A 17,431-nucleotide genomic window follows, 5' to 3' on the forward strand; every position below is an offset into this window, starting at 1 on the left:
TGCATTTTTATTGATTTCAGAGAGGAAGGGAGAGAGAGATAGAAACATCAATGATCGGCTGCCTCCTGCACACCCCACACTGGGGATTGAGCCTGCAACGTGGGCATGTGCCCTGACCGGGAATTGAACCAGCAACCTCTAGGTGCGTGGGATGACGCTCAACCACTGACCCACGCTGGCCGGGCAGCTACTGCGTTTTAGCCACAGGTAGCTCAGAAATGCCACGCTGGGGGAGAGGGCCACCTCTCAGCACCTGCAAGGCCCCCAAAGGAAGCACCGATTCGGGGCGAGGAAAGGTCTTGGGCTGGCGCGCGCTGGCCTTGGGTCCTGGATTTCTTGCCCGGGTGGACACTCGGGTTAGTGACAGGTTCTTCTGGCACCCCTTTACCGGGTACACCCCCTGCCCTAGTGCTCCCTCCGTCTCACCTGGCCCCAGGCTCGCCTCCAGGTCCTCAGCCCACAAGCCCCTCGGCGATGCAGCCTGCAACCCCCCGGCAGCTCAGCACCCTGCTTGGCACTCGCGTCCGCTGGTCTCTGACACCAGGGCGCTGAGTCGGCCCTGCCGCGATGAGAACGCCCGCATCCGAGTCCCAGAGTTCCCGGTGCGGACGGAAACAGTCGGGGGAAGAGGCTCACTACTCACTAAGCGCCCTTCCGGTAGTGTAGCTCCTTTTTGTGACGACTGAAGGGGGCTGGGCGCAGCCCCTGCACCTGTGGTTGCTGCAGAGCTGGCGCGTGGGCCAGACGGCCCGCTGTCTTATGGGATGTCGAGGAGCGGCCCCCAGCCCAGCACCCCCTCCAGGATGCTCACCTGGGAGCACCCATGAAGGGTTTCCCGCTGGGCTCACAGCCATGTGTCTTAGCCGGGCGCTGGGAGCAGGGCGCTGCCTCCCCCGGCGAGGCGAGGTGAGGCTGCAGACTCGGGCTGGCGGGCTCGGGAGAGTCCGGTCCCCGCCGGGCGGCACAGGCCCCAGCGGAAGGGCTGATGGAACCATCATTTTCTCTGAGGTACCCGACGGGGTCCTGGGGAACTTCAGTCACACAAGCGGGCGGGATCTCAAATGCTGCTCAGTGGCTTCAGATGGCCCTTTGATTACAGCACATCCCCCGATATTTCCCCGCTAACGGCCGAGCAGACAACGGGAGGGGAGGTGCTTGAACCTTCTGCGTTTCCCCGCATCTCCCTGTGAGTTTCAAAGATTCGGAAGGAGCATTCACGATTCCCAAGACACGTAGGTGAACTGAGACGTGCGCGTGCAAACGTTTGTGAACAATAGGCCCTGCACCAACACTGATGAATAATTGAATGTAATTATAGTGATGGATGACCCGCAGATAAGATCTATCAAGTAGACTGGGCTCTGCAGAAGCAGGAGGGATCTCATCTTGGGCCTTTCATCCTTAGCGCCCCCACAGCATACGGAGGGGGTGTCGGTAAACACCCGTGTGGATGCGGGCCCTGCGGGGGAGGCACGTGGGGGCGCACGCACACCTGGGCAGGAGTGTAGGGAGGAGGGAGGGCTGGGGGTGCATCAGAGAGGGCGTCCCAGAGAAGGTGGAGGTGAGCTCCAGAGAAGGTGGGCTCCAGGCTGAAGAGGCTCCAGGCGGTCCCCGGCGCAGGCACCAAGGCGGGAAGCAGCATGGGCGCTGGGTGTCGTGGCTCACCCCCTCCGAGGGTTTGCGCCCGGCAGGAGGTGTGAGCGACCTGTAGTGGCTCCAGGCAATGGAGCCGTGCCTTTGCAGCAGCGAGTGGCGAGGCTGGAGGGCCTGTGGTTCCTGTCAGTCAGACAGACGCTGCCTGAGCTGGGACCTCGCTCTGGTTCAGTAGCACAGGGCTGCCAATCCTTACACACGAGTGTGGCTCCGAGGCTTGCAAAGCCTGGGTCACACAACAGTGATGGCACAGTCCCCCTGCCCCGGGGTCACCTTCCCTGCCCTCCGCAGGGACAGGAGCAGGTCGGGGAGACTAGGACCTGTGACTTAGTTGGAAACTTGATTCTGTGTCCCAGGTGCCCGACCAGGAAGGGCTTAAGGGGAGGCAGGCCCTTCAGCACCACGGAGAGTTCCCGAGGGCTGTCCTGGGAGCAGGAGGGAGGGCCGCCCAGCGCCTGTGGGCCCTGTGTGTGGGGGTCCCCACCTTTCCTGGCGCCCAGGTTTCCTGCGTCTGCAGGTGGGGCTCCAGGGTCAGACTGCCCTGATCCCCCACTTCCTTGCGGTGCCAGCTTCTTCGGTCTCTGCGAGGGCCTGGATTAAAAACTCTGAAATGGAGATGGCAGTCCCTGCCTTCCACCCTCCATGCTCTCAGGTCTAATTTGAAAACGGTATCACGTGGCGCAGATCTGTGTGAGACGCGTCCTGCACGCACAGCCTGGCGCGGGGAGCCTGCAGAGCCGTCCTGCTGGTAGGAGTAATGGTAGGATCATCGCCGTCATCATCACTTTTGATCTCTGGCCCCAAGTGCCAGGGTCTGTGCATTTAAGGAGGAGGAGCGGCCGCCACCTCCGCCTTCTGCGCTGGGACTGTCGCCTCGGCCGCAGCGGCGGCGGCAGGAAGGGGCGGCGTGGCGGAGGGCCGGCCGGCTTCACGTTCAGTGTTCAGGCCCAGACACAACACTGCTTGGGTGGCTCCTGGGGCCGGAAGGGGGTGTGGATGCAGGTAATTAGCTTTATTAGCCCAGCTGTAGACTTCCGTGGCTCACGCCCGACAGCAAATTAATACCGAAGTCTGCTCCGGGCCGGTTCCCACAGCCCCGGAGCCACTGGCAGCTCGCAGTGGCTCCCACACTGACTCGCTCCCCCAGCGAGTCCTTGCCAAGCTCCTCAGCCGTCTGAGGCCTGCGCGCGCCCGCCTCGAAAGCCCGGTGCGAGTTCTATAGTGGGGTGAGGTGCCACGCTGCAGAGCCTTAATGTCAAACAGGGGCACGGACAGGCGACGTGGGCCCCCCAGCGGTGCAGGACAGGGCCGCTGGCTTCTGGGGGCGGGGTGCAGGGCGGGGCCGCGCGGGTCATCTCTGAGGTCACAGACGCCAGACCCCAGCGCCCCAGGCTTCCCGTGGCTGGCTCCTTGGCAGGAGCGGAGGCTTTGGCTTTCAGAGACAAGGGAGCCGAGGGCGCTGTGTCCCCACAGGTGCCTGTCCCCCTGCGGGCCTCCGCCACGGTGACCCCGACTGAGACGGGGTGTCCTCGCTGACAGTGGCCGGAGAAGGGGAGGGACACAGCCACAGGTGGAGCTGGCCGGTGACACGTGTCCCCGCAGGCCAGTCTTAGGCTGCGTCCCGGCCACCTCGAGAGCGTCCCGGGCTCCGAGGCGAGTCAGCGCGGGGCCAAGTGCGCAGCCGGAGTAACATCAGCTCCGCACAGCCCGTGTGTAATGGGGGGAGCATTTCATGGGGAAAGTTCTTCTTAGGGAGAGAATTACCTTCGGGAGAAACACTGAGAGTGCTGCGGCATCTGAGGCCACAGGAATGATGGCCGTGCTCCTGAGGGGCGGGGAGACGGGGCGGGGGGAGAGAATGAGAGAGTGGGGTTACACTCACTCCCCGGGGGCCTGTGAAGGCGTGCTGCTCTTCAGCCCATTTTATAGATGGTGAAACTGAGACCCAGTGGTGGTGCCAGGATCAGAGCTGGGCCAGGAGCCCCCACACCCCCGCTCAGCTGCCACGTGGCAGTAAGAGGAGGGAGAGCAGAGCCATTAGGGGCTTCATTTCCTCAGGGCCCCACACCGCCCGTTCCCCGCCTCAGCCCCGTCCGAGTCTGCCTGCCGATGGTGAGCTCCCCGATGAGCCCACACCAGAGAGCCCACCTGTCGGACCCGTGTCCTTACAGCACGAGGCAGAGCCACACAGGAAGCCGGCGGGGAGCACACACCTGGCGGGTGTTTATTGAGGAAGACACCCCATTTCTGCGTCCCCAGCGAGGACAGCTGGGGGTCACGGTGACCGCACTGGGCTTCCTCACCCGGCTGTGGCTTCCCTCGCCGCGTCCGCGGTCGGAGGGGAGGGGCCTGCGTCCCACCCGCTCAGCGGGTCTCGGGTGGTTGGAGGAGGGCACATCTCTGCATACCTGCAGGTGGTTTCCTGTCTGGGAGTCTGTCCAGAAACTTCTTGCCCTCCCCGCCTCCCCCGGTCCCGGGGCCCAGCGGGAGCCGCGTTTTCCTTGACCGAGGCTCACCCCTCGCTGAAGCGCACGGGCGAGGCCAGCGTGGAGGGCGTCCTGAACCAGCTGGCCCTGGAGCACCTGCAGCTGGCCCCCCTGCAGTGGGGTGAGTACGCCCGCCCGCGCCCGCTGCGGGCCGCCCTCGGCTGAGGTCACCGTGGGAACCTGGGGGTGGGGTGGGGGGGACTCACCATGCCGCCAGGCTGGTGTCTGTGTTTCACCTGAGTGTCCTCGCAGCCAGACCTGTGATCACACCCCCGGTGTGGGGTGCGCTCGGTGCCCCTCGGTTCCAGGTGCTGCGGGCGGAGTCCCCATCCTCCTCGGGGAGGTGGGGGAACAGGTGTGTCGCCTCCTTCCCTCCTCCCCTCCCGGAGGAGCTCGGCAGCTTTCCGCGGGGTCCGCGGGGTCAGCGGGGAAGAGCGTGTATCTGGTGAGCACCTGGACCCCCTCGCGCTCCGCCCCTGGGGCCGCGCCGGGACCGTGTGCCAGATGCTGGGTCTGGTGCCCTGGCCGTCGGCCGTCTGGGCCGTAAGCGCAGCCATAGCCCTCGGCGAGCGAAGTGTCTTGTTGGGGTGAGAGGCTTTCCCGGCTGATCCTGCGGCCTGTCGGGGACGAACAGGAACCAGGCCTCTCGGGGCGCGGAGGGTACAGCGTGGGTGCGCAGCGGCCGCGGGCTCAGTCCTGGCTCTGCTGCATCGGCAGCGGTGACGTCCGGGCAGGTCCAGCTTTCTGAGCCTGTTTCTCCTCCGTCGACCGGGGACGCTGAGGCACCAGGTCCTCCTGGGGTGGGAGATGTGCCCCGACCCCACCGTGCCCGCCCTCCCAGAGGTGGCGTGGGCCTGGGGGGCGGGCGCTGGAATCGTGTGGAGAGGGGCAAGCAGAGAGGCTGGAGGGGCCTGGGGCTGTAAGTGCCTCCGGAGGGCGAGGCAGACGGGCTGTGGGGTGCAGGACGGCCCCACGCCATGGGGAGCTCCCTCGACGCTCCGGCCGCCGTCCTGCGCCGGGAAGGCTGCCCCTCCAGGAGGGAGGACAGGCAAGGGGGGACCGCAGAGCCAGCTTGCTCTCTGATGGTGGTTCTGAGCTGTTTCCAGTTGTTTCCATAGAGACCAGGTACTGGAGACGAATGGGGCTCAGCGGTCTTTACTCCGCTTTGAAAGCCCGCCGCTGGGCCTCCCCCCGCCTTCTGCGGCTGTAACACTTCTCCTCAGAGCTTCTCAGAGGCAACAGGGACTGGTCTGAGCTCTTCTTCATTGACATCCATCCTGTGAATACCACTTAGGGGCTACCTGCATTTTGGAGAGGATATTTTCAGTGCATGTTCCCAAATAGCCCCCGGGCGGCTTGCACCGCGAGCCCGGGTCCCGAGCTGTGTGTGTGGGCGGCGCTCCTGGCCATGAGGGCATGCCCGTTGAGGAGGCTGTGACCACGGGGTGGCTTGTGTGGTGGCACCCCACTGCCCTACTTCAGGGAGAATGGCGCACCTACACGGTGGCCAAATTCTCCACGCAGTTTCTGTGAGGTCGTCATTGTTCCTCTCTTTTCTTACAAATCAGGAACTAGACTCGGGGGTGTATGCTGCTTGAGGTCACATGGAACTGGTAGGTTCTCTGATTGACAGATTTATCCATGCGTTCAGTGAAGAGGTGTCTATCCATCCTGCACCCGGCGCCATGCTAAGAGCTGGGAACCAAGTGTAAGCCACACTCGATCCCTGACTTTAGACACTTCCAGTCTGATGTGGGTGGGGGACCCGGGTCGGTCACCGACCACCCCACAGCCTGGCGTGCACGGAGGGAGCTCGTGCGGGTGTCCGGGAAGCAGAGGTGGGAATTGGCTGGGAGCCCGCCGCCCGCCCGCAGCGCCTAGTGAGGAAGCAGGCGAGCGCGAGGGCAGGCACGGCTCTGGCTCCACGTGGGAGCAGGCGGGTTCTTTACTCTGCACCTTCGGTTGTTTCCAGTCTTGGCCGTCGTAAACAGTGTTGCAACAAGTATCCCCGTCCACAGCCAGCCCTTCAACAACGAATCAAGTGGGAAGATAATTACTTTAAACTTAGCAATCTCTTAAAAAATCTTCTGGATTTTAAAGATGTATATATATATATATATATATATATATATATTATTAATTTCAGAGAGAAAGATAGATAGAGAGAGAAACATCAATGATGAGAGAGTCATGGGTCGGCTGCCTCCTGCACGCCCCACACTGGGGATCGAGCCTGCAACCCGGGCATGTGCCCTGACCAGGAATCGAATCGTGACCTCCTGGTTCATGGGTTGATGCTCAACCACTGAGCAACACTGGCTGGGCAAAATCTGTTTTTGTACCATATTTGATTTTCCTCATCTAGAAGTGTATTTTTAACATGCTCCCATATTTTCTCCTCTCACGCTCTTGTCGGAGTTGTTTTAGCATTTGACTCCTATTTGTCTGGGTTTGTTGAGGTCTGAGGAGTTCGGCACGGGCCCACCTTTTTGTTCCTCCCAGAAAGAATCGTGTGTGTGCACAGACTGTAGGAGAGGGGCACGTGCAGCAGGCTGAGTGTGCACAGACTGCAGGAGAGGGGCACACCCAGACGGTCCTGCCCGTCACCTGTGCCCCTGCACACCCAGAGCGGGCACGACGCCAGCACTTCCAGCTGCCCGTCTCCGCTCCAGAGTTCAGTGCTGCTCACTGTCCTAATGACCCACAGAGACACTCCGTCAGCGCGCTTGCTGCTGCCTACTGAGCACGCGGAACGTCTGCGTGGAGCTCAGGCTCCAGAAATAGAAGGGGCGTGTGGGTGACAGCGGCCGTGGCTTCAGGAGGCAGCACGTGAGCGCTTCCTTCAAGTGGTGGCCGCAGGTTCTGCACCCGAAAGGGTGACCCCGAGCGAGCGATGCTGCACCAGGCAGAGACGGTCCTGCCCGTCGCCTGTGCCCCTGCACACCCAGACGGTTCTGCCCGTCGCCTGTGCCCCTGCACACCCAGACGGTCCTGCCCGAAGCCTGTGCCCCTAACCGCTTCTGCCTGCCAGCCTGATCACCCCCTAACCACTCCCCTGCCAGCCTGATTGATGCTTAACTGCTCCCCTGCCAGCCTGTTTGCCCCCAACTTCCCTCCTCTGCCAGCCTGGTCACCCCTAACTGCCCTCTCCTGCAGGGTTGATCACCTCCAACTGCCCTCCCTTGCAAGCCTGGTCCCTCTCAACTGCCCTCCCTTGCAGGCCTGGTCCCTCACAACTGCCCTCCCTGGCAGGCCGAGTGCCTCCCAACTGCCCTCTCCTGCTGGCCATCTTGTGGTGGCCATCTAGTGTCCACATGGGGGCAGGATCTTTGACCACATGGGGGCAGACATATTGTGTGTTGGAGTGATGGTCAATCTGTATATTACTCTTTTATTAGATAGGATAGAGGCCTGGTACAGGGGTGGGGGCCAGCTGGTTTGCCCTGAAGGGTGTCCCGGATCATGGTGGCGTTCGCTTGGGGCATGGGGCGGCCTGAGCAAGGGGCCTGTGGTGGTTTGCAGGCCGGCCACGCCCCCTGGCAACCTAAGTGGAGGCCCTGGTATTTGGAATTTATTTTCCTTCTACAATTGAAACTTTGTAGCCTGGAGCGGAGCCAAGCCTGCTGCTCCCTCCTGGGCGGCAGCCATTTTTGTGGCAGTTAATTCACCTTCTACAATTGAAACTTTGTTGCCTTAAGCGGGTGAGCCCGGCCAGGGTGTGCGGAAAGCTTTGCTTCCCCTGTTGCCGCTGGCAACCCTGGCCTGCTCTCTCAAGCTCCATTCTGCCGCCATTTGTTTGAGTTTGTTTACCTTCTATAATTGAAACTTTGTAGCTTGAGTGGAGGCTTAGGCCTGCAACGGCTATCGGAAAGCTTGGCTTGCTCTGTTACCTGGGAAACCTTGCTCTCTGTGGCTGTAGACATCTTGGATGGAGTTAATTTGCATACTCGCCCTGATTGGCTGGTGGGCGTGGCTTGACCGGTGGGTGTGGCTTATGTAGCGGAGTGATGGTTAATTTGCATATTACCATTTTATTAGAGAGGATATTATATATACTACTAGGGGCCTGGTGCTCGAATTCGTGCACATTGAAAGGAAATTAATTAGAAGAAATATTTTAATATCGCCGTTTGCCCTTTCTCTATAATAGAAGTGTCAACCAAATTCACGATTGACAATGACAGATCGAAACACATGCGTGTGATTGGCACCAGCAAGAGCTTTATATGTACTGCATGTGCACTAGTCAACTTAGCCTTTTATAGATATAAAATAAACTTGCTTAATTAGACCTGCTTTCTGATGTAGCTAAACTTTTTCCAGCCCCATGAAGCACCATCCCAACTTCTCTTTCAGGTAATTGTCAGCAACACAGCAGTAAATATCAACACAGATTATTATTGTAGATCATACAGGGAGAACAAAGGGTAAAATATTTAACTGCAGCAGTGTTTGACTATATTCTGCACAGTGAGAAAACCTGAAGTCATTGTCAAGTTCCACCATTTCTTACTTCTTTTCAGTCAGGTCAAGTTTCTAAGCTCTAAATCTCCATTTTCTGGCTAATGAAAAGAAAATAGGATTCCACCGAGTCTCCTATCTACCTACTCCAGGACTTCTGTGAGGATCAAATGAGATGAGGCATAGGAAAATGCTTCACAGACATTTGGTTAAAGTATAAAATGTTTGCACCTGGCTATAAAGCAAGTCTCCTGGGCTGAAGAAACTCCAAGGAGGCTAGTTGCTAGGGAGAGGAAGCCGGGTGTTGCTACGTGACATCATTACCCAGATGGACACTTAGCATATTAGCCTTTTATGTATATGGATTTTGATGTGTCATTTTTTGCAGTAACGTAATTACCGCACGAATCTTGCTTCTAATTAATTTCCTTTCGTTGTGTACTAATCCGTGCACTGAGCCACTAGTGGTTTAATTGATGTGCTTGCCGTGGAACACCATGCAGCGTGTGCACGGATGATTGATGGCTTAATGGGAGGAACCAGTGCTCATCTGGGGGCTGGGCTGCTGCAAGGGCGGGCAGAGGCCAGTGGGCCCGCCCCCCCAGGGCTCCACAGCACCCCCTCGCTGAGCATGTGAGACCCCCCACTGCCCACAGGGCTTTGTGCCCTCTGACCAGGTGGGAGGAAAGAGGGGCAGCGTTCATTGGGGTCTCACTGTGAGCCCGCTCTGGGCTGAACCTCCTTATGAGGGAGCTGCTGTGATCGCTGGGACCCTGTCGCTCACTGAGGCTCAGAGGGTTCGGTTCCCCACAGCCACACAGCTGGGAGGTCGAGGAGCCGGGTGAGTCTGGGTGCCTGTCTAGGCGGCCCTTTATTGGGGACACTGTGTCACGGGCTCCCACGCATACTCTTCCCCCAACACGGAGGGCAAGGGCACTATGAGCACCCCCACCCCCAGGCAAAGCAGGGAGGACCCCAACCCAGACCTGACCCTGTGCCAAGCTCCTTCCAGAGCTACAAGCATCGTGAATGGCGACGCCTGTCATCCGAGGCCCCGGGAACAACGCCGCCCTGTGGATTCTGATTCAGAGACAGTGGTGGCTTCAGTCCTTGAGGTTCCAGAGTCGGGGGCGGGGGGCGGGCAGGGAGCAGAGAACATGCTCAGGGCTGGAGCAGCTCAGCCTGCAGATCGGAGCTCAGGAGCCCGGAGAGCCCTGCCAGGGCAGCTGGTGGGAGGGTGACTACTCCAGCGCACAGGACCACGCGCGAGCTGATGCGTGCATAGCCCTGCTTTCGTTGTCTATTCAGATGACCCTGTAGCAGGACCGTTTGCCCTGAGAATAAGACAGAACAAAGTGACATGATAAACAAGCCCCCGAGTAATGCTCACATTGGCATATTTATTAGGTAATTATATGCATTTGTGATATGCATATGTGTATACATAATAATTACCTATGATTACAATAATTACATGTGATGCATGTTAACATAAAAATATTAAACATTTACACAGTCACTTACAAAGAGAAGTAACAAAACCCAGGCGGAGCCCTTTGCCTCGTCTTTAAAGTCACCCCCATTGCCCTCAGCTCTGCCATCGGCACCTGCCCCTGAGGGATTCCCGCCCCAGGCCCTGCCCCGGGTCCCCGGAGCGAGCCCATCAAGCCGAGTTCTGCCTCTGCACCTGACCCCGGGCTGGACCCCTGATCCCAGTGCTGGGCCATGGCAGACCCGGAAGGAGGCAGGCGCAGCCTCGTGGCAACCCGCCTCCCGAAGCCCAGAGCTGAACCCCCTCTCAGGGCACTGGCTGGGGCCGCTCACCTGCGCCCTTGCTCGCCTGTCCTCCGCTCAGCAGGCGTCCGAGAGCTCTGCTCTGCACGTGGGGCCTCGGGTGACCGGGGTCTGTGCCTGTCCCCGTCTCTGTGAGGCAGACAGATGGCATCACTGAGAGACCACAGGGCGCCCTGGCTCAGGGCACCTGCTGTTCCCGGAGTGCGCGCTCTGATCTCGCCACCTCCCGCTCCTGACCCCACAAGGACCGGGCTGCACACCCGGTTCTTGCCACTGGGACAGTATTGACGGGGCCCAGCGTGGGGAGCCCTGGCCGGCCAGGCTGAGATAGGCGGGCTGGGGGTCAGGGACCTTCCCCAGATTGCAAGTGGCGCGCCCCCGTGCTGACGGGACAGGAGCCGTGTACCGCCAGCCTCGGCGTCCCTTCAGAACGATCCACGAGAAGCCCAGACTCAAACCCCCCCGGGCAGGACGGCGGGGAGCACGTTTCTGGGCTGGGAAGAGCGCACGGCCGGGTCAGCAGGTGCAAGGCGCCCAGACGTGGGCGTGGCCAGGACCCGAGGAAGGCAGTTTGTCCACCTCCCAGGAGCCCTCGGGGCTCAGCTCCCTCTCCGGAGTCCCCGGGTTCCTGAAGGCTGTGCCCCTGTTGTCCTGTTGGGGCTGAGGACTCAGTGCTCCATAACCGAGAATGATCCTAACTTCCTGATGACGCTCCGCGCTCCCCTGGGGTTGGAAATGCTTCTGGGAACACAGTGACGACGCAGAACCAGAGGAGAGGCAGCACCTGCTTCGGTTTCGTCCTGGTTCCTGCGGCCCTTCCCCCAGGCCACTGCCGACACCGAGCAGGTGGGGCAGGTGGGGCAGGTGGGCTGGCAGGGGCCCACGATGGCCACGCTCCACCTTGGCACCTGATCTGTGACGGGATCAGCGCTGGATGCCCTGGTCCTGCATTGTCCGTTTCCCATTCGCCCTGTGCTCCTGCGGTGGCCCCTGAGCGCGCTCTGGGAGGTCCCAGGAGACCTCCCCTCCCGGTGTCCTAGACAGGCGGGGAGCAAAGAGTGCCATCCAGGAGCGGCCTCGCCTAAGAACCGCTAGAGGCGTGTTGTCCGAGGTGGGGCCCGTGGGCACCTGCACGCCCCAGGGCAACATCAGGCCCTGGGCAAGTGTGCCCTGCAGGCCCTCTCCGAACCTTAGGAAGCCGCCTCCGTGGTTCCAGTCCACGTCGGACGTCTGCGGGTACCCCGTCTGGAGCAGCCCTGCCTTCCGCTGACACCGTCTCGTCGGGACAGCCTGCAGTGGGGCCGAAGCTGCAGCCCCAGAACTGGGGTGCAGGCCCCAAGGCAGAGCGGCTGGAGGCGAAGCCAGCAGCCAGGACGTGTTTGGTCTGGAGCACGGGCTCAGCTTGTCTGAAACCCTCTCATTCATCTTAAGTCAGTGGTTCTCAACCTTCCTAATGCAATTCCTCATGTTGTGGTGACCCCCAACCATAAAACTATTTTCGTTGCTACTTCATAACTGTAATTTTGCTACTGTTATGAATCGTCATGTAAATATCTGTGTTTTCCGATGGTCTTAGGCTCTACAGCAGCGGTTCTCAACCTGTGGGTCTCGACCATCGGAAAACACAGATATTTACGTGACGATTCATTAACAGTAGCAAAATTACAGTTATGAAGTAGCAACGAAAATAGTTTTATGGTTGGGGGTCACCACAACATGAGGAACTGTGTTAAAGGGTCGCGGCATTAGGAAGGTTGAGAACCACTGCCCTAAGTGTATAGGGTTCTATTTCAGGGCGGGACACACACACACACACACACACACACACACACACACACACACACGTTTATATGGCGGGAGCTGCAGCTATCCACAAGCGCGTCCATGGACAGGGAAGGCCCGCTGTGGGCTGGCGCACACCGGGTTTGCATAGCTGCGTGTGCATCGTGTGCGGAGTCCACAGCACACCTTGGTTCTCCTTCCGGTTACTGACTCCGGTGACCCGCCACCTGAGACTTTAAAGCAAGTCGCCCGGGCAGGACGCTCCAGGCCGGCCGGGAGCACTGCTCATCAGCCACGAATTAGCCATGAGACGTGATGCCGTCCCGTCTGCCGGGTCCCCTCCCCTGCGGCGGAGCTCCCGGGCTGTGTGGGCACCACGGGCTGCGGAGGGGCTCAGAGACCAAACTCGTCCTCGCACTCCGGAGGCTGGACGTCCAGAGTGTTGGCGTCGCAGGCCCTGCTCCCTCCAAGGCTCCAGGACCGGACCCCTCCTAGTGTCCTCCAGTCCCTGCCCGCTCGCTCCCGGCGGTCCCTGGCGGTCCGGGGCTTGTGGCCACGCACTGCTCTCTACACCTCCCATTTCACAGGCTTGGAGAGGCCCGGGTCCCCCCGCTGGTGGCTGGTCAGTGCTTCCCAAGACCCCAGCAGTTCCCAGAAACCAGCAGCCGCTGCTGCCACGCAGTGGCCGCCTGTCCAAGGCGCCTCAGCTCCTAGGGCCGCCCCAGCTGCCCAGGCGCGCAGCCCCTGCTGGCGGGGAGGGACGCGGGCAGCGCCGGGCGACAGGTTTGCGGTCCGTCGTGAATGGCGTGCTTCCCTAAGCAAGCCCGGTCTCCGCGCTCCGCTCTGGGGGGCAGGACTGAGAGCGGGGGTCATTGTGTGCTCACAGGGACTCGTTCGTTTGCGTTGGGACCCGGCCGCCTTGCAACAGCAGGGCCCCAGGGACCCGTGTCAGCCAGCGGCACCCGCAGCTCCGGGCCCTCGGGCGTTCCTGGGAGCCACGTGGGATGTCACGTCAGTCACTAAGAATCCGCTGCCCGGTGCCCAGCGCCATGACTACCGCATCTCCTCAGTGATAATCAGCGTTTGTGCAGTCGGTCACTCCGCAAATATTGATCTGGTGCTGTTTGCCAAGCCCTGGACGGCAGCACGGCCTGCCGCCGGCCCAGTCCTTCAGGAGGGGCGGCCGGGCCGTCTCTGCCCTGTCAGGCGCCGTGGGGTGTGTGTGTCTCTGGGCTCCGGGGCCCAGACCAGCCCAAAGCTGTATTTACCTTGTTTTTGATGAGAAATGGCAACCCAGCCGAGTCGCGGGCCTGCGGCTGCAACGCCTAGGGCTCAGGCGGCCGGGGGCTGGGCCTGGCGTGCTCCGTCCTCGCCAGGTGCCCTGTGGGAGGGCACAGTGTGGGGAGGGTTATAGGAGATCGGCCCATGCCCAGCCGGGTCGGAACCAGAACCCCACCCTCCGAGGTTGGAGAAGGGAGGGCGACTTTTCTCCAGGGCGCGTTCCTGGTGGAAATCCTGTGTATCCAAACAGTAAATACGGTTTGTCCGGCCACTGGCGCGATGAAGCCGGTCCCCACGGGGACTCGGGTGGGCTCCATTGTGCACATCGCCGGCCATCGCTGCCTCTGCTTCCTGTCACGCCGCGGGCTTTCTAGGGAAACTTGCTTTTTAAAGTCTCCAGTTCCCCCCCTCACGTCTCAGCAAACCAGCCAGGCTTGGAGTCTCTTCGTTTCACTCCGACAGCTCTTATCAATCTTCCCCTTAATTAAAGAAAGCAGACTTGGCACCGGCGTCTCTTATCGGCTGCCAGCTGGGCGCCATCGGCTCACAGCGGCACCATGGCCTTTCCCGCGCTGGCCACTGAGCTCCCCAGGGTTGTTAGTCCGGGTGTTCCGTGGACGTAAGGGAGATAAATGAATGGATGGGAGGGCGAGGGCGGGAGGGATAGGGAGGGAGAGGAAGGGAGGGAGGAAAGGAGGAAGAGACAGCGAGCGAGAGCAATGCCACTGGCTGCAGGGGAGCGATGGCGATCGGATCACAGAGCCGTGGAGCGGAGGAGCTGGGCGGGACCTGCAGGGTGCTTCAGCTCAGCCGCTTTCAAAGTTTATTCCTCAAATGCAGTGTGTCTGCCGCCCTCCGTCTGAGGCAAATGCGAAGCAGCTCTGCTTCACCTGGAGGGTGTGGAGGCCAGAGGCGCTGGGAGGGAGGTGAAGACCAGCGCTCTGGGCTGAGGCTCAGAGCGGGGAGAGAAGGCCTGGGCTGGGCTGGGAGGCACCAGGAGAGAGGTCCGAGCCGGGAGGGGGCACCAGCACTCCTTGCCCACCAGGTCGGAGGAGAATTCTGAGGAAACCAAGGCAAATGGCCCCTGCTGTCGGCAGAATCTTGGGAGCTAAGAAGTCAGTCAGGGGAAGGGAGCTTTAAGCTTCAAGAGGGCCCTCTGCTCAGGGTTTCCCAGGCTGCAGCCAGGGTGTTTGTCAGGCGGAGTTCTTGCCTGGAGGTTCTGGGAGAAGTCTGCTTTCAGCTCCTTCTTGTGTGGGAGGGACTGAGGTCCCATTTCCATGCACCCCCTCTAGGAGCGGGGAGGTGTGCACTGCTCGCCGTCTCCCCGCGGCTGGCACCTGCACGGTAAATACCCAGGTCTGTGAACGTGTGGGGGAGGGAGACCCCGGGAACACGCGGCATTGCGGCTCAGGCCACCTCAGTGTCTTGGAGCTGCCGCCGCGCTCAGACGCTCTTGGCTTTCGAGGCCACGACGAGCTGCTCCCCGGCATCCTCCACAGGCACGTGTCCCCAGCCCTGTCCCCAGAACACCTGGCCGAACACAAACAAACCGGGACACCCCCTTTCCTGGCGGCGGAAATGACCTTTTCCTGAGCAGCTGTTGTGGAAATCAAATGGCCATTTTTATTGGGAATGCTAATTGATCCCACAGGGATGGGGCACACATTCTTGGGTTTGAGCTTCAGATCTGGGAGGTCTGAGGCCCAGCCGCTGCCCCGGTCCTGCAGCTCCGCCGATGGCCCACGTGCCCCCAGCCAGCACCTGGGGTCCCTGCAGCACGGCCCTGAGTGACAGCACATCCACCGCCCCCTGTCCCCTTCCGCCTGCCCCTCCGGCATTTCTCAGCTCTGGGTCAGTCCCCACCCAGCACAGCCCGCCGCCCGTGGGCAGCACTCACCGGTGCCAGCTGCCCTCTGGCCGCCTGTGCCCATTCAGTCACTGTTGCTGACACAACAGGAGCAGACTGCTGAGGGTGCCTTCCGACCGGACTCCGGTATTCCGTTCCAGGACCGCCTTCCCACAGCGCGAGGGCGCGCCTCCCCGGGGGGGCACGCGAGTGGCCAGGGACGTGCGCTGTCTGGGCGTTTGTCTCCTGTCCTCAGAAGGCCAGGCATGGGGTGTCCTTGGTGATGGGCTCTCTCAGCCACGGAGATGGCCTTGCTTCGAGCCTCCGTGGGGACAGACTCGGGCTCAGAGTCAGGCTGGTTCTCTTCCAGGCGAAGAGAAACGAGAGCACAGGCCCCTTGAGGAGGAGCCTGGGCGCAGATGCGGCGCCGGCCCTGAGCCGCGCGGAGCTGAGCGGCCCGAGCGGCCCTGATGCGGGAGCAGGTGCACAGCGCGGCTGTACGAACCTGGGCCGCGGCGGCGTGGCACTCAGCTCCAGCCGGAGCCGAGTGCTGAGGTGCGGGGAGGAAGGCGGGCGCACGCCTGGTCGTGCTGAGTGAGGGAGCCAGGCCTGGGACGCACAGCCCGTGGCTGGTGACGTGAAACCCCCAGAAGCGGGAATCCGAGACCGGAAGTCGACTAGTGGTTGTCAGGGGAGGGGACTGCCTTTGGGGACGGGTGTCTTTGTGGCCACCCCCCCACCCCCCCGCCGTCACTATTTATCCCCTCCATGCCTCCTCCACTCCCCCCTCACCCCACTGTCCAGGGACGGTTCTGTGGGGGATGGAGGTTCTGGAATTAAATAGTGGCGCTGGCTGCACGCTGAAGTCACTGAAAACGGTTGAGTTGTGCACCTCAAATGCATGCATCGTGGGGCACGTGAAGCATATCTCAGGAAATACGTTGAGAAATAATCATTACAAATACCGTCAGGCGAGGCCCTCCCCTACCTCCGCCGCCCTCGGGCGCTGACCGTAGCTGAGCTTAGACTCCCTCGTCTTGCCATCCTCTTGTGTGACTGGTGTGCCCACCTGCGGGACACCTGCCGCGTGGGGCCTGCCCTCCACTTGCTTGTGGTGCGGATTCCCACGTGGGCCCAGCCAGGGGCGGGGAGCCCCCTGCGGGTGTGACCAGCCTGTGTGCTTGCAACCAAACAGAATTCCCCGGCCCCAGGCAGGGAGGGCCGGCAGAACCCGATGGGCGCATGCCACCCACCTTCGTGCGGCCACCCTGGTCCCTGTACGCTAGTCCCCCCGGCACGCTAGTCCCCCCGGCACTGTCACCTGCAACGCCTGTCGCCAGGTGAGAAGCGTCAGGCCTGTGCTGTGCACGTCTCCTCGCAGATGGTCGTGGATGTTAAGCAAGGAGATGTTGGTGGGCACCTGGCGGGCAGGGACTGCCGTTTCCGAAGGGACTCAGGATGCCAGCTCCTGCCCCCCCACCCCTGTTACGAGACACACCTGTGGCCACGGGCGGGGCTGTGGGCGGGGCCTCTGAACTGCTGGCACCCTGCGGCCTCAGCCACGCCGGCTCCTTCTCACGTTGGCTGAGCTTTCTGACGCCATGTCACCTGCTCAGAGAGTCCAGCCCCCATGGAGACCCCGTCCTTCAGAGAGGGGGGTTCATCGCGCAGCAGGACGTGGCCTCCGCACGGCCTTCCTTGGGGGGCCCTCCTCCTGCCTTCCAAGGACCAGTGGGGGCTGCCTTTCAGCTGTGTCCCGAGGAGACTGAGTGGGTCACCCCAGGTCGGCTGAGCCCCAGCATCTGAGTGACCCCCAGGACCCCCATTGTGCAGAGCTGGCTCTGAGCACCCCGATGCCCAGGGCGCTGCTCGTGGGCTGACGTCTGTGGGATCGCCGTGGGTGCGTGACAGGGAGCGTCCTGGGTAGGCCCGCCCCGAGCCCCTCCCACTTGTTCAGGGGCCGTCGGGTTGAAGCCTGGCCGGCCGCTGCCTCCGTGTTGGGTTGGCTCAGTCACTGGTCGCCACGGGCTAATGACCCTGCACCGTCCGCACACGGGGGCTGCTCCCTGCCGTGCCCTTTGGAGGATCGATCCCGGGTGGTAATTGGCTCGCGCTTGGCTGGTTTCGG

At 61.5% G+C, this 17,431-nt stretch overlaps 1 protein-coding gene across 2 annotated transcripts in view; it reads left to right on the top strand.

Moving 5' to 3' along the window:
- Positions 1 to 17,431, top strand: part of TRAPPC9 (trafficking protein particle complex subunit 9) — a 159,551-nt gene that overhangs the window by 117,395 nt on the left and 24,725 nt on the right. For both annotated transcript variants that reach the window (XM_079796072.1, XM_079796073.1), the window contains one exon: positions 4,169 to 4,260. In XM_079796072.1, coding sequence (XP_079652198.1) covers positions 4,169 to 4,260 — 92 coding nt within the window. The remainder of the gene's footprint in view (positions 1 to 4,168; positions 4,261 to 17,431) is intronic.

The sequence above is a fragment of the Cnephaeus nilssonii genome (genome assembly GCF_951640355.1).
Source record: "Cnephaeus nilssonii genome assembly, chromosome: 18".
In the NCBI taxonomy this organism is placed as follows: domain Eukaryota; kingdom Metazoa; phylum Chordata; class Mammalia; order Chiroptera; family Vespertilionidae; genus Cnephaeus; species Cnephaeus nilssonii.